This window comes from Cryptomeria japonica, chromosome 3, assembly GCF_030272615.1.
Source record: "Cryptomeria japonica chromosome 3, Sugi_1.0, whole genome shotgun sequence".
NCBI lineage: Eukaryota > Viridiplantae > Streptophyta > Pinopsida > Cupressales > Cupressaceae > Cryptomeria > Cryptomeria japonica.
Window position 1 is genome coordinate 588,912,536 of NC_081407.1, and position 17,204 is coordinate 588,929,739.

Consider the following 17,204-nt stretch of genomic DNA (forward strand, 5'->3'; position numbering starts at 1 on the left):
ATATTCAAATTTCAAATTAGAACTCTCAAGGATAGAAAGCTTTGGTCGGCAAATTTCTGGAGGATGAAAACCCTCTTGGAATCTATTTGTATTTGAGGATGAAAATCCTCATCTCCAATTGTGTGATTCTACCTCAAGGATTGCATTTGGGCTTATTGGTTGTGGTTTTTAAATTCATATTTGCAAACAAATTATTGCACATTGTTAAATCAGCATTCTAGCTGGGTTTCAAGTTTACATGTTGCTGCTGAAGTCCCGAGACAGTACACGTGCTGATTTTATTATTATTTGGAGTTTTGAGTCATCATTGTTGCAACCAAATTACTATACCAGCAATTTAATTAAGGGTTTGAAGGCCATTAACTGCTGTGCCTATTTGTATTCAGCAATTAGCTTGAGAGGCAAAATTTATATTGTTATTGCAGATCTGCCGCTGTAAAGTCAGTTCTATTAATCCTGGCAATTATTAGTATTGGAATTTACATCACTGTCCTTATATATTATATACAGCTGCATTTATGCTATTTGGTGCTGTTATTATTTCATTTGTTGGCTGTGATTTGATCTCAGATCTGACTTGGATTTTGATGGAATATTGAGGTTAAAACATGTCACTGACTGCTGCATGTTAATTGCTGGATTAGTTTATTTTGATTGCAATTTATACTCATCATTAACGCTGTCATATAACTGCCACCATTTATTTTGAATGTTACCTATTTCAAGTACTTTGCTGCTGGAGTGCATTCCTAATTGTTCAGAGGTTGATACTATATATATATATATTTAATATCAGTCTTTAATGTTCCTAGAATGGGAGATCTTCTATTATTTTATCAATAGTATTTGCTGTCTTACTACCACTAACGACCTGAACTGCTATGATCAATATTTTATGAGGGTTTCAAATCTATTTTTGCATCGTTAATCAAATCAGCTGTATGAGGGTTTACATTTACATTGTGACATTATTTATCACTGAACAGCATTTAGTTAGGATTTAGTTTATACTTCAATTATCATTCTCAGCTTAACATCATCAGAAGAAAAACACAATTCCATAAAATCTAGGGTTAGTCACATATTACAGTTCAATTCTGCGATAAAATTCAAATTCGAAATTCATTAGCATTCATTTCCATCTTCATAGAATTACTTACCTAGGGTTTGATTATACTTACTTTCAGCTTAATTTTTAGTCTTTTCCTTAACCAAAATACAAAAAAAATCATATTTTCTTCAAATTACAAAAAGGGACTTTTCATTTATGTTTACAATGTAATGACTTACTTGTTGTTTATAACTAGGGAGGAGGATTCCAATTGCCAATGGCAACATTGGAATCCGCTTAAGGGCTGGGCCCTTTTCTCACTTCAAAGGGTAACGTGTACCCTTTAGGGTTGGGCCCTTTCTCACGCCACACTTAAAAGATTGTGTGTTCCCTTAAAATAGGGCCGACCCTATAAAAGAACACGCCACACATTAGATGAAATAAAACATAAAATGGCGCCAAGTTTAAATTAAACCAAGCCGACTTAATAAAGGTCAAGCATCATATAAGTAAAGTACTTTTGGCAAGCATCAAATATAATCTTCATTTGTTCAACCCTCAAGCGCATTAGCTCTGCAATCTAGTGCGAAATCTGATTGGAGAAGTAGGCGAATTCATCTATCTGCTGCAAGTTAATTCTGTGCAAATACATCTGCACCTTGAAGGCGAATTCCATCCAAATGATGCAAAGTATGTCTGCTGTTTGAAGGCGTAATACTTCTGTCATATGAAGAGCTAGGTCATCAAGATGCAGATCTGAAGATGACATTTCCATTGATTTGAACAGCAAAGAAGTGCTGTTTACCCTAGGTGTTTTCATCAAGCTACCTAAGAGATAAGTATTGTAACAGAATATTGAATATAATCCATAATCAGATTTGAGGATCTTTTCTGGCTGGGTTTTTCCTCCTAGGAGGTTTTCCTAGGGTAATGGTGTCTTGTTTCATTTTGCTTATCTTCTATGTTTGTTCCTAAGTCTAAAAATCATTAATTCTAACTGCAAACAATCTAATTTAATAGTTAAATTCTGATTTCTCAGTCTTCCATTAATCTGAAAGTATAAAATTCAACATTACTGAGAGTTCCAGTGGTATTTCAAATCTATAGCCCTGCTAAGTTTAATGTAACTGACCATTGAACTCTTGTGATGTAGTTATAGTTTGTACATCATACTTCAAATTACCAAATATTGTGTTTAATTATTGATATATTTATATGATCCTTATGGTAAAAGTTATCTCTGACATTGGCAATTCTCTATGGGACATACTTTGCTATTCTTTTCCTATAGTTCATCATAATTACGCCCAAAACTTTACTTAATGCTGTTACCTGTACACTGTTCTAAACTATCAGGTATAATTTCATCACTGGAACAGAAGAAATTTTGGGCAAGCATGATAGTGTGGTCAGCTGTGTTGAATTTTCACAGTCTACAGGTATGCAAATAATTTTAGTTTTTATTTGTTTATGATTATGCTGGTTTGTCAGAGATACTGTAGTGAAAATGAGCTATTACTTTTCTATATTTCAACTCCATGGAGCCAATTCAGTTGCATGCAAGTGACAGTGTAGATTTTATTGCCAAAAGTGAATGTTCACTGCAAGAAAGAAGTTGAATCCCTGACAACTTTCAGATTGTTGTTTCTGTTTGATTTTTGACTTTATTCAGATATAGGAATTACTATAAATCTCTGTTATTATTGGGGATTAAAATATTTGAGACAAATGAGAAGGTGCTTGCTGATGTAGGTCACATAATGACTGGAAGTTGGGACAAGACATTAAGGTTGTGGGATTCTCGTGCAAATGGGGGAGTATCATCTAACAAACACGTGCAACCTGGTGCTGTGGAATGTATGTCACTTTTTGGCTACTATCTGGTCGTGGCCAGTGGCATGGTGGCAATAAATATATACGACCTTCGTAATATGTCTGGGCCGATGCAAGAAAAAGAGTCACCTTTGAAATATAACACTAACTGTGTTTGTTGCTATCAGGATGAAGCGGGTAAGCTTCTATGATTGAATATGAATTTTCGCAATTTCATTATTGTCTTGATTCAGTTCAAAAGTTTATTTGTGTTGTTTTCCATCCCCAGTTGAAGGAACTTAGGCAAGTGATTACTTTCTAAGTTTAGCAGAAGAATGAAATTTGGGTTTTAGACAGAAAAGTAAAGATGTTACACAAATATGAAAGCGTGTGATATATTTTTACATGATAGATATAACTATTTAACAACAGGACATTTCTGTTCAGCATTTAGTTTGATGATACATGAGGCAAAGAATGATCATATAGTTGTATGGGCTAACGCTCTTTTACAAGCAGCATATGCAGAACAAGCTTTGATCCCCCTTTTAGAAAAAGGAAAGAATTATGAAGTGACAACTGGCAAACTTATAATAATTGCAAAAGTGCAACATTAAAAATAAGGTTCTAAAAGTTAATGCTAATAAAGAGGTCTTATGTTCTTATAATTTATTTTGTGTTAGCCATTTTTCTTAAAGAACAATTGGATATGTAACAGAACAATATGATATATTCCCTCGACACTTCTTCCATTTAATAATCAGAAAGAGAACAGTTTGCGTAGTCCAATTGGCATGATAATAGTGTTTCTTTGAGTTTCAGGGATGGGGTTTTGAGGACAGGGGATGGCAATTAAAATAGTATATAAAAATAATATATGAATTTTGAAATACAAATAAAGTTCTTGCATTTAATTTTTATGGTTTGGGGTTGACTTCTTCAGAGTTGTCCTTCATTTATTTATGTTTATTTAGTGGTTCATTATCACCATTTTTCATGGCCAAGGGTTCCATTTATGTTAGTACTTCTCTATTATGATTGAATGTACTCTTCTAGTTCCATTGGCCTACTTTTGGTCTTATTGTACCCTTAAAAAACTTTTGCATTGTTTTGAGTTTCAAGTCAAATTTAATATCCTAAGTGGTCTTAAGTGGAAAGTGTTTCAGGTCGTGTCTAGTTTGTAGTGTCTTGTTGCTTGTTGTCCTTTTCTAATATTTGCAAGATTGTGGAATTGGGAGTTCTAAATCACTGATCATTTTGGAGGAAAAAGGTCCTCGAAAGATAATTTTCTTAAAAAGTTGGAGCTTAGGGGTGCACCTTTCAAAGTGGATTTGATTTTTGGAAATTGTCTTCCACATTGTCAAGTCCACAAGCAACAAAGAGTGGTGCACTTGAATGCGTAAAATAAATTCCATCACAAAATTTCTAAGGCATAGGTAAAATGTGCACAAACTAAAATTTCAAAACATCAGTAAACTATTAACTATTAAGGTGTGTGTATGGGTCTTAGGGGTACACTTGACTTTGCAAGAATTGCTTTTCAAGGCAAAATTTAAAAATACCATCATAGGTGTGCGCTTGGAATGAAGCATACACCTAACCAAAGGAAGTTTGACTTCTCAAAAAATAAGCCAGTGTATAGGTGCTACCATGGGAGCCAAGTGCAATTGACAATGGAGCCAACGATACCAATGTACACATAGGTGTGTGTCTAGAGTCAAGTGCATGCCTTAAGAAGGGCTAAGTTCAAAATTAGAAGAGAACTCAAAGATGCATACTTAGAGCTAAACACGTGTCTATCTAAAGGAAGTTTTTAAAAGTTCTCCAAGGTCCCGTTCATAGGTGGGTTGAGCAAGTGGAAGGGTGTGCCTCTTTGAATGGAGGATATCGTAATGTCCCCAACTAGGAACTTTAGTATATTTTTTGATTTCTGATGCAAACATGAACTGAAACAACAAAACAAAATGAGACTAATTGCTGGAAACTTTCTAATCAAAATCCTCTATGGCCGGGAAACAACTTCAGATTCACTTAAACAAGCAGATCACAACTTGCAAATAATAATAAACCAAATGAAAGTGCTGGTTGTGATCTGATATGAATTGGATAGCCAACTTAACCCCTTTCGACATACAATTACAATCAGATCTGAGGAATCAATGGTCACAAACTTCAAATACAAATGCTGATATGATTGAGAATAAATGAATTGTAATGGGCACCCTAGAATGCCCAAAAACTAAACCAACTGCTGATAGGAATTTAGTCAAACAGTTTGCATCCAACTCCTTATTTCTCCGTTTAATGTTTAAACCTCTTATGGCTTCGGAAATGAAATGTTTGTTTGTTTTTATGTCTTTGCATAGGTTTAAAATTACATAACATGAACTAGAAGGAAATTACAATAATATGCAACATGAAGATTGAACTACTGCTGATATGATATTATTTCCAGAATTAATAAAGTTAAATACATAGTAGATTTTTCAACTCACTAAATACTCCAGCATTTTTGACATAATGTTCCAACAATGACTTCCCATCTTGCTGCTACAGTAACATGAATAGTGCCTTGCTACAATAGGTGAATAGTGCCACACTACAGTAGCGTGAATAGTGCCGTGCTACAGTAACGTGAATAGTGCTGCTACAGTGCTGCTACAGTATTAATTAGTCTTCAATCAGTCCAATATCTTCATAAAATGATCCCTTCAGAATGGCATAAGCATTGGTCAAGAAGTGAAGAAGGTATGAGCAAAACACCAAATTTGCCTGTAGTTGGAGATGCACTGGAGATGCACCCAATCTGCATGTAGTTGGAGATGCACCCAATCTGCCTGTTAATGAAGCTGATAGCAATGGATTCCAAAGGCCAAACCCCAAGGGAATGACGTCTAAAATGTCACAAGAGAGGATAGATGTCCTCTAATGCCAAGAACGGATCTGCAACTCTAACATCAATTTCTTCTCATATTCAACCTGTTGAATGAAGCCACACAAGCTTCCTTTTATTCTTTGTCCAAGGGTTGACCCAACTCACTTAAGCAATGTGGGATAAAAGATGTGCAATATAAAACATATTAAAATATTCACTTATGTCTCCCTTGGGTGCCCCTTTGATTTGCACACATCCCCATAAAATAAATATTAAAGTAACACTTTAATAATTTATAATTAAATTAAATGTTACTTTAATAACACTTCAGGCATTAATATATATTAGCAATCGGGCTCTGAAGAGCGCGAGTGATAGCTCGTCGGAAAGCTCTCGTCGAGGAGTATCGAATCCAATCACCAAAGCTAGCCTCCATTGTGTCTTGCTGACTTATTAAAAATAGTAAGTATGCCTGAAACTAAGTAAATCAACTCCGTTCTAGCCCAAATTGGAAATGACTAGGCCAAAACACTCCAGGATCCCCTTAAACCCTTCGTTAGCCATCGGGACATGTAGAGCTAGGCTAACGCACATACACTTGGTCAACTACTAAAGTGGGGACATTACATGAATTAACCCTAAAATGCCAACAAACATTCAAGAATGGAACCCTAGGATATTAAACTTGCATGGATCTGAATTAAACACCAATTAATCACCTTCAAAATGCCTTCATTAGATTTGGAAAATGCTGGAGCAACTTATAATGACTGATGCACAATTTTCAGATTCGTATTATTTAAATTTGGATGGAAATGATGAATATACAGCTGTAGGAGCCTTGTATGGTGAATATTAGGTAAGTTTGGTGTCTGGAGCTGACTGTAGAAGCGTTGTACTAGCGACAATGGCAATGCAAAGGACCTAGGGAGATCATGTGGCAGCTTGGAACAAGCAACTAGATGCTATGCAGCAGTCTCAGGTCTTCCAAAATGCTGATAATAGTCAATAAAAATGTCTGCAAAACGCAAAAGATGCTGATGCGTCTGGCCCAAAGTGCTGTTGTAACCTCCTCCAATGCCGGTACACCCAAATATATCCTGGAAATTGATAAAGCAACAATATTTAGGGCAGAACTGCCTTCCCAAGCAATGGTGCTGCCAAGGAAAGTGGCTGGAAATGTTGCGACAATAAATGATGACAAATGCTCTTTGGAAACCCTCCAAAGTGATGGTGTTGTAACTAGACCTGTAGAATATGCAGCATATGAAAATGAATTTGCTTCCTCAATGCTGATATACTCAAGTTGATGGCTATATATGCTGGTTGGTGCACTAATGATGAAGAATTATTTCCTAAAAATGCTGATTTCACTATACTGATGCTACAGTAGCAACATGTAAGCTTTGAACTTGGCAAAAAATGCTGATTTCATTGTACTGACATTGTAACAGCAACAAGATGTGTCCAAAACCCCCAAACCAGTGATGGAAAATGATGCCAATTTTTTCCAAGGAGTGGCTTGCAAGATCTAGCAAGAATAATTGGTGGAACAAATCCCAAAATTTAAAATTGCAATAAAACCCATCAAATAATGAATCACAAATCTGAAAATGCTTCAAATAATTACGAATGGTGGACATGAGGGTTCTGTTGTGACGTTTTCACACATCGGCCCATTGCAAATAGGGATCCCCACCTTTTTTTGCTTTATAGGATAGTTGTAGAGACTTTTACTATTAGCCTTTCATTTGGAAGAAGTGTAGTATCTCAATTGGCTAAGATGTAATCAAGTCAAGGCTCTCTCTAAGATGAAGTGAGGTACAATACTTCCTTTGCCCTCCTATGCCTTCAACTTGCCTCTCCCAGCATTGCCTGTGGCGCATCGCCTTCCACTTCCACTTCTTTCACCTTCTCTTCACCTTCTTTCCTTTCATCCATTCTTCCCTTGACATTCATCCCTTCCACTTCACAATCTCCCATCCTCCATCTTCCTTCATCCTCCTTCCTTTATGACCTCTCAACCATTCCATTCACCCTCCTACTTCCTAACATTCCATCCATCCTACATTTCTACTTCCCCTTCAATTCCTTCCATTTCACCCCATATCCCTTATCCCTTTGTCATCCTTCATCTCCATTACTTTATCCCACCCTACTTCCTAGCACCTACCCTACCTTCCATCACACCCACTTTGTACCTTTCTTCTACCTCTTATACCTTCCATTTCCTATATTCTCTAACCTACATCTCACACCCCCCTCGCTTCTCCTAACATACCCCCTGTAAAGCGGAAAATCGCGATCGAACCCTAGTTGCTCTCCCCTCTTCCAACTCCAAGGAGAAAGAAGGGAGATTCACTAGGGTTGATGGTTTTCACTTAGGGGAGAGACTTTACATTCAAAAGAGGGGTTGAAACCCACAAGATCCAATCCCACACAATGCAAGATTGGATGCTAAATGTGTTTCAAGGGTTAAGAAAGCAAGGCTACTCTCTTTTGTAAAGAATGTTGATAGAAGAATTAAGCTAGGAATGCATAGAAAGTGACAAAGATTCGCTTATAAACTGAGATAGGGATATAGGATGAAGCTGCGGACCTGGAATTAGCAGTAAAATGTCGATATGGCGTTGTCCTGCAAATTTGAGCAAAAGTTGTCGGGACAATGGCGCCCGAGCGCCACGGTCCTCCAAAAAATCCGCGAAACGAAGGGGGATCTGTTCGTCTCTGCACAAGGATTCCAGATCTTCAATTTCAGCCGCGTACCTGCAACCTACACACAGAAAAGAGAAGACGATTGGGGGGTTAGGGATTAGGGGTTTGCCTTTAGGTCAAACCCCGGTTTTGGAATTAACCAAGAAATGAGCAATGCTGTAAATGTAAATATCTGTAATGTAAAACAAGTACTAATACCTTGTTGTAAGGATGTTTGTATCCTTATGTGCGAAGGTATAGATGTTGTATGTTGTAGTAGTATGTAGTAAGTGATCTCCTCTTCAATGGTTGAATCCTTGTCTTGAATGCAACACTTAGCCTTGAATGGAGACTTGAAATGATCAATTGCTTGAAGGAATGCTTGAATGCTTGAATGCTTGAGTATAATTTCCACGCTTTTTCCATCATGTCGAATGAAAGAGGAAAATGTAGTTTATATACTTGTCAATTAGGGCTGATAGACTGATTTTCCCGACCTTAGGCCGACCAGGAAAGACAATTTTCCAATTTGCAAACATAAAGACCCGAAGTTCAAAAAAGACCGGGCCCAAAATAGGACCCAGGGACCAGGGCGCTGGGCGCTCTGGTCCCACATCCCGGGACAGCAGGGTGCAAAGGAGGTTCAGGCCAGGGTGCAAGAAAATGCAGTTTTTGGTGTCATGAGCAAGTTTCAGGGTCTCCATTCAGGTTCCGTGTTGCGTCGCCATCGTGAAGACCGAAATGCAGTCGAAATTGCAAGTGTCGCAATTTTAGGACGCTACATTTAGCCCCCACTTTAGCGGGAGTATGTATGCTCATACTTCCGGTAAAGTACAAGGAAACAATATTGAAAGACTTTCACCACGTCAAGGAGGCAAGACACACCAAGCCCCCAGTGGACTAAGGATCTTACGACTTCGATTGACAAAGTAAAAGGGAAGATCACGAGGGAGAACCATGACTGTCAGTAGTAAGGTTCCCTCACTATGAGTCATGCAAGAAAGATATCAAAAATTTTCAAGGCAAGGTTAAATTTGTCAAGAAATTTTCAAGTATCTTGAAAAGATATGAACAGGATGTATGCCCCCCTACGTTAAAGCGATCGCACACGCCTCACCGGGGGTGATTGCTTTAAGGTAGTGATACATATAAGAAAATGAAAAAGGGAAAGGAGCACGTTATCGCAAGGATTTAGCCCCCAAGTGTGAGATAAACCCAAGGATAATAGACACAAAACACACAGCACGAGGTGACTTCGCTTTCCTCGGAGTCAGTATGCTATATGATAATTCATGTATATCATATGTATGTATGCATAATTGTTCTTCATTCCCCAATCAAGGAAGGTCACCTAGAAGAAGGGAACACATGTGTCTTTTGAGTTAACATGAGAGAGACCAAAAGAGATCTCAATGCTTTGCATCGTCTTCAAGTAGACAACACTAAGGACAACAAATAGAAGAACGAGAATAACATATAGAAGAAGTAACACAAGAGAGGAGGAGAGAATCTGCTATGCTAATGTAACTAGTCTAGCACATCATCTACGCCCCGATCTTGCTGATCAATGTTTCGGGAAGGCAGGGAACACGCTAGAGGAGGAACATTCAACACAACAGATGGAGCTATCACAAGATCCAAACAAGGGCTATGTTCATGTTCCAAGCCACGCTGTTCTTGTCTAGGAGCTAGGATAAGTGCTTTAGGAAATTTATTAGATAAATGGTTATCAATATCAACAAGTTCATATTCACTATCAGAAGCAAGAGAAGTAACATTTTCATCATGAATAACATTTTCATCTATATCATCATCAAGATTTATAAAAATAGGATCTTTAACTCGCACAGGATCAAAACCATCATGCATCTTATGTTTTGGAGATTTTGGAGAAAATGGAATAATGCTTGTTGAAGGTGTTTTTGGAGATTGCAAAGTTTGAGAAGCAGCTGCTTGAGCTCTAAGACGACGCTTTCGTCGGCGTTCACGTGCAGAACGATTTCGTCTAGTCTTAGTAGGAAGTGGAGAAGATTGAGGAGGAGGAATGTTCTCATCCTTAGCACTTGGGTGTTTAGGTTGTGGTCTCTTAGGCTGGATAATAGGAGAAGAAGAAGGTCTCTTCTCTCTATAAAAAGAAGGAGGAGGAACTGCTCCATATAAAGGAGGAATATTTGGTTTAGGAAGAAGACCAAGTCCATCATGACGAGGAGGTATAGGTCTACTTTTAGAAGGTTATTAGGCATAGACATAATCACATCCATGGGAACGGGTTGGGAATCTTCTTGAGGAAAGGCATTAGTTTTATCTTTCAAAGGAAGAACTTCCTTCTCAAGAATGATAGGAATATCAAGTTTAGGTGTTCTAGGTTCACTTAGAGATAGGAACATATCTTTTTTCCACTTTTGATAAGATTTGAAAAGATGATCACTTCGTGGAGGAAGAGATTGGAATTGTTTAGGCCAAAAGTAATCAATAGGAATACTAGAGGTTCTTTCAGTTGGTTTAAAGAGACTATGATTGACAGTAACAACTTCACCATTATGAGGAAATTTCAAACACTTATGGATAGGAGAAGCAATAGCTTTCATGGAAGATAGCCAAGGATAGCCAAGCTTCACACGAAATTGTTTGGAAGATGGAATAATAGCAAAGTCCACATCAAGGGATTTGTTACGGACCTCAATAGGTAATGTAATAGAACCAATTGCAGGAGAAGAAAATGCATCAAATAGTTTCACAACCACATCTGTTTCATCATAGATAACTTGATTCAATTGCAAAGTAAAAAGGAATTCTTCAGTAATAACATTAATCATGCACGAAGGATCAATAAGCACTCCACGGCAAGGTGTATTCTTGACTTTTGCAACTATGTATAAAGGACCATCAGGTGCCCTAATGGTTTCACTGGAATCAAATGTGATGGAAGGTTCTTTAGGGTTTTCTTGCTGCTCTACAAAGTTAATCACATTCGGAGTCATAGACACAAGACCATCAGATGAGAGAGAGGAATCATTAGCCTCAATTGCATTAGAGGTATGAGAAGGTAATGGATCAGTGAAAATCTGAAGATTTTGATTAGGAGGAGCTACAGATGTATTGCCTTTATCATTCACTCCAGAAACAGAAATAGTATTATTATCAATCAAATCTTGAATTTTACCCTTTAAAGAAAAACATTTTTCAGTATCATGCCCAGGTTGACGATGAAATTGACAAAAAGCTTTGTTATCAAAATAAGGTGAAGTAATCTTTGCAGGATCAATTTGTCTTATAGGAGGAAGAGTAAGCACATTTTGTTCCAATAACTTATTCATAATACTATGCAATGATTCATTCAAAGGAGTATACTTTCTTTCTTTCTTGAAAAATTTAGAAATAGGAGGCACACCTGATGCTGCATTCACATTGTTGTTGATGATGTTTTCATTGAATTTGATGGAATCTCTGTTCGGTTTAAACTTCCCAAATGGTTGTTGACTGCTATCACCCTTATCACTCGGAGCCATAGGATGTGATTGTTCCATTTGACTCACAGTCAGTTGATAATTGTGAAGAGTTGCACACAACTGGTGGAAAGAAGTAAACTCAGAAAACAGAAGTTTGTCTCGAATATCTTTTTGTAAATTAGAAATAAAGATTCTTTGAATATCATTGTTAGGCACTGGAAAGGAAATTTGAGCATACAAATGCTTATATCTACCAATGAAATCAGTCACTTTTTCTTTAACACCTTGTTTACAATGCATTAAATCAATCAAAGTAACTTTAGGACTTATATTGTTTTGAAATTGTTGAATGAAAGCATTTGCAAGTTGTTCGAAAGAAGTAATAGAATAAGAAGGCAACGAGCAATACCATTGTAGGGCTTTATCTCTTAATGTTCTAGTAAATAGTTTTGCAAGCAACCTTTGGTCATAAGCAAAATCAGTACATATTGTTTGAAAGGTCTTAACATGTGTTAGAGGATCACCCTTACCATTATAAAGCTCCAAATGCGGAATCTCAACATGTTTAGGGGGAATAGCTCGGACAATGTCAAGAGAAAGTGGGCTCACAACGTCAAATGTGGGCACACACTAAACTTAGATTGATTCATAGAGGCAATTTGTTGCTGTAAAGAAGAGACAGTTTGTGCAAGATTGTTAATGGTCGCTTCAGTCGAAGAGTTCATATTAGACGTGTTGGATTGAGATGGAGGTGTTATGTTATTGAAAGAAGGTAAAGAGTAAGGTGGTGGGACTCTATGATAATTAGTCATAGGAGATGATTGGACAGGAGGAACACTACAAGGAGGAATGGAATGGTTAAATGAATTGCCCCCTTGCGTCATGTTCATTTGTGGAGATATAATAGGGACACTCATTGAAGGAATGAATGAAGAAGTCGGATTAAATGAAGGAAGAGGGTTAATTGAAGAAGAAGGGTTGCCCCCATGACTGGTGATCACAGGAGGAATGTCTTGTGTAGAAGTAGCCATTATGTTTGATGTAAAGGTAGGTACGCTAGCAATAGAAGTCATCAAAGGAATAGAATGATTGACTTGAGTAGGAGGTTGTGTATAACCCAAATTTTCAGCACAACTCTTCATAGGCATCACATTCGAATCCACAATGTGTGCAATACCACGCAAAATATCAATTCCATTCTTATCACTTTGAAGCATACGTTTTAGACCCTCAATTAAAGGAAGAGCTTGACTATCAGGGTATTCTTGAGACATCCATTGTCGAAAATTGTCAAATTGGTTATCCAATTTCAAAAGTTGTTCTTCAGAAACCTCATGGAGAGCTTCTTCATCATTAGGAGGATTAGAGGAATTACCCATGTCCTCGTTAAAAAGGCTATTCAAATTAGGTTCCATCTCCTCAATAGTTAAACCTCGGAAAGACTTAATTCTACGGCTTCGTCTAACGGGAATAGTGTAAGTAGGGCTTATTGTTGTAAAACTCATGCACTAGAGAGAGAGAGGAAGTTTTGAATTTAGAGGTAGCAATTTTCAGTAAAATCAGCCAATCTTCTGGATTTAAGCTGTTAAATACAATCAGGACAATCTCCCGAAATTTCAGAAAAAATGTCAGGGACCGTGGCGCTTCGGAGTGCAGACGGTCCCAACAACTTTTTTTGAAATTCGCAGGGATGAAAGTTATGATGATTTTAGAGCTAATTTGAAAAAATTGAGTGATTTTACGATCTGTAGATAGGCCAAATTAAAGTTGCAATTTCAAAATTGAACCCTACCAAGATTGTCGAAAAATGCAAAATTTGAATTTTGAAAAAGAGAGGGAAACTGAAATTTTGAATGTTATGATTTTAGAGGGAATGTCAAGAGCAATGCAAATTTTGAAATTTAAAAATTGACTCAATTTCACGCAAAATTCAATTTTGAAAGCGGAAATTAAAGTTGTTGTAATTAAGCACTTAATTTCAAAAATCACAAATTGTAAGAATTTGAATAAAGCAGTGAAATTTCGAATGAATGCAAACACACTTTTCAGATTTAGGACAGTAAGAACACAATTTTGACACAAAATTTCAATTTCGATGATTTTTGAATGTTTAGAAGCCTTAATCCAAGCAATCACAAGACCAACTTTGACTGTAATTTTGAAAGTGTTGGATTTGATAAAATCAGCCAAAATTCTGGATTTTAGTAGGAAAATACAGTAAGATCTAGCTCCCGAAATTTCGGAAAAAATGTCGGGGACGATGGCGCTCGGAGTGCACACGGTCCTCGCAACTTTTTTCCAAATTTTCAGGGATGAAAGATATTGTGATTTTATTGCGGAATCCAAAGTTACAGCTGATTTGGAGATGTTTTGATCAGTGAAATTGTCGGACAAAGGTTGAATCAAGAGGGTTTCAAAAATTAGGGTTTTGACACTTAACCACTTAATTTTCAGAATTAAAGCACAAATATGAATTGATAATTTGTAATAGAAGGGCAGATCTGAAACAAGCATCAACATTTAGACATTTCACAAGCTTAATTACTAAAAAGAAAATTTAGGGTTTTTATGCAATTAACCTCTAAAATTTTGCAAAAGATCAAACATGGAAATGTAATCAAGGAATCCAATTTTCAGATCTAACTATGAATAATCAGAAAGGATGTTCACGTCGGGTTCACCAAAATGTAAAGCGAAAAATCGCGATCGAACCCTAGTTGCTCTCCCCTCTTCCAACTCCAAGGAGAGAGAAGGGAGATTCACTAGGGTTGATGGTTTTCACTTAGGGGAGAGACTTTACATTCAAAAGAGGGGTTGAAACCCACAAGATCCAATCCCACACAATGCAAGATTGGATGCTAAATGTGTTTCAAGGGTTAAGAAAGCAAGGCTACCCTCTTTTGTAAAGAATGTTGATAGAAGAATTAAGCTAGGAATGCATAGAAAGTGACAAAGATTCGCTTATAAACTGAGATAGGGATATAGGATGAAGCTGCGGACCTGGAATTAGCAGTAAAATGTCGATATGGCGCTGTCCTGCAAATTTGAGCAAAAGTTGTCGGGACGATGGCGCCCGAGCGCCACGGTCCTCCGAAAAATCCGCGAAATGAAGGGGGATCTGTTCGTCTCTGCAGAAGGATTCCAGATCTTCAATTTCAGCCGCGTACCTGCAACCTACACACAGAAAAGTGAAGACGATTGGGGGGTTAGGGATTAGGGGTTTGCCTTTAGGTCAAACCCCGGTTTTGGAATTAACCAAGAAATGAGCAATGCTGTAAATGTAAATGTCTGTAATGTAAAACAAGTACTAATACCTTGTTGTAAGGATGTTTGTATGCTTATGTGCGAAGGTATAGATGTTGTATGTTGTAGTAGTATGTAGTAAGTGATCTCCTCTTCAATGGTTGAATCCTTGTTTTGAATGCAACACTTAGCCTTGAATGGAGACTTGAAATGATCAATTGCTTGAAGGAATGCTTGAATGCTTGAATGCTTGAGTATAATTTCCACGCTTTTTCCATCATGTCGAATGAAAGAGGAAAATGTAGTTTATATACTTGTCAATTAGGGCTGATAGACTGATTTTCCCGACCTTAGGCCGACCAGGAAAGACAATTTTCCAATTTGCAAACATAAAGACCCGAAGTCCAAAAAAGACCGGGCCCAAAATAGGACCCAGGGACCAGGGCGCTGGGCGCCCTGGTCCTGAAGGACCAGGGCGCTGGGCGCTCTGGTCCCACCTCCCGGGACAGCAGGGTGCAAAGGAGGTTCAGGCCAGGGTGCAAGAAAATGCAGTTTTTGGTGTCATGAGCAAGTTTCGGGGTCTCCATTCAGGTTCCGTGTTGCGTCGCCATCGTGAAGACCGAAATGCAGTCGAAATTGCAATTGTCGCAATTTTAGGACGCTACACCCCCCAATCCCATCCTAGCCTACCCATCCACTACCCATATTATTTTACTACCCTTTCATAATCCCTATCCTTTTTCCTTTTTTTTTAAAAATCAAGTTAGTTTCCACGTTCCACTAACATTCAAGGCATTCAAGCATTCAACATAAGTCCAGCTTGTGATCCCAACAATATTACATCATAAACAACTGAGTCTATCCAAGAGCACGTCAATACCTGACATTCGAGAACCTTGGAGTCGTCCCATTTGATCATGTAGCTTAGCATTTGGGAGTCTTTGTTCAAGAGAGTATAGAATACTTAGTATTTTATTCTGTGTTGCATAGTGCGTAAAAAACCCATCAACAAGAATTGGCGCTAGAACTAGGGCCTGATAGCGAATGCATGAATGCGAACTCTTGAAAAGATGAATTCAGTGGAAAATGAACGTTGGACTATCAATTGGACTTGCAAAAGAAAGCAGCACTTGACGCAAGCTCGAAACGGTTGATCTTTCAAAGCTAAATTTGAGATTTGCAAGATCTATCTTATTCCAAAAAAACAAAAAAAACATGAAAATTTCAGATAATCCAAAAAAAATAAAAATTCAAAAAGAAAAGATTTCTCGATGGAGCAGCAACATTGTCAAGATGAGCAGGAAAGTGATATCCTTCAACTTTGGTGGAGATTGAATGCACAGCTTCATCCACATAGTTTGTCCGACTTTGCATCGCCATGACAATGTAGAATTCATAAGACAAATGAACATGATGAAATTCATTGCTTGACATTCTTGTCAAGGATGGAATCGGCAGCACAAGGAAGAATCTTCTTTTGGGATGTCCCCAGGCCAGAGGCAGAAGAAGGCAATTTCAGTGCCCCAATGATCAATGATCCCCTTTCAAGGTTCATAGGAATGATCGAAAGTCAGCTTGCTATGAAAGGTAGATTGCGCTTAGAGAAGATATTGCTACCGTCATGGTGTAGAGTTCTGTTGACGTGTTTTTTATGCACATGTGAACACAGAATAAAATACCAAGGTATCTTATCCTCTCTTGATCAAAGTTATTCGAATGCTGAAGATTTGCCTAAGGATCAATCGGAATAACTCCAAGGTTCTGGTATGTAGGGTCTCTACGTGTGGATAAGCACAGTTGGTTTGATGTGATTATGCTAGAATCACAAGGGGACTTACATTTGATTGCCTGAGTGTTTAATTTGCGGGAACTCAAGTTCTATCTACTCACCGGGATAATGAAGAAATAGCAAAAGATTGAGGGTTCAAGAAATCTATTCTAGGACCTAGAATGCAAGAAGATAGATGAATGACTAGGTGGAGTCCTACTAGGCTAGGTCTCACCATCAAACTGAACAATTCAACACCAACTCAGTGTGATCTTCTAGGGTAGTTCTGAAGATGTTCAAATCATCATCGTC

At 37.7% G+C, this 17,204-nt stretch overlaps 1 protein-coding gene across 2 annotated transcripts in view; it reads left to right on the forward strand.

Moving 5' to 3' along the window:
- The window catches only part of LOC131042665 (mitotic checkpoint protein BUB3.1), a 162,445-nt gene that overhangs the window by 19,812 nt on the left and 125,429 nt on the right, over positions 1-17,204 (forward strand). For both annotated transcript variants that reach the window (XM_057975986.1, XM_057975985.2), the window contains exons 3-4: positions 2,408-2,490; positions 2,804-3,061. In XM_057975986.1, coding sequence (XP_057831969.1) covers positions 2,408-2,490; positions 2,804-3,061 — 341 coding nt within the window. The remainder of the gene's footprint in view (positions 1-2,407; positions 2,491-2,803; positions 3,062-17,204) is intronic.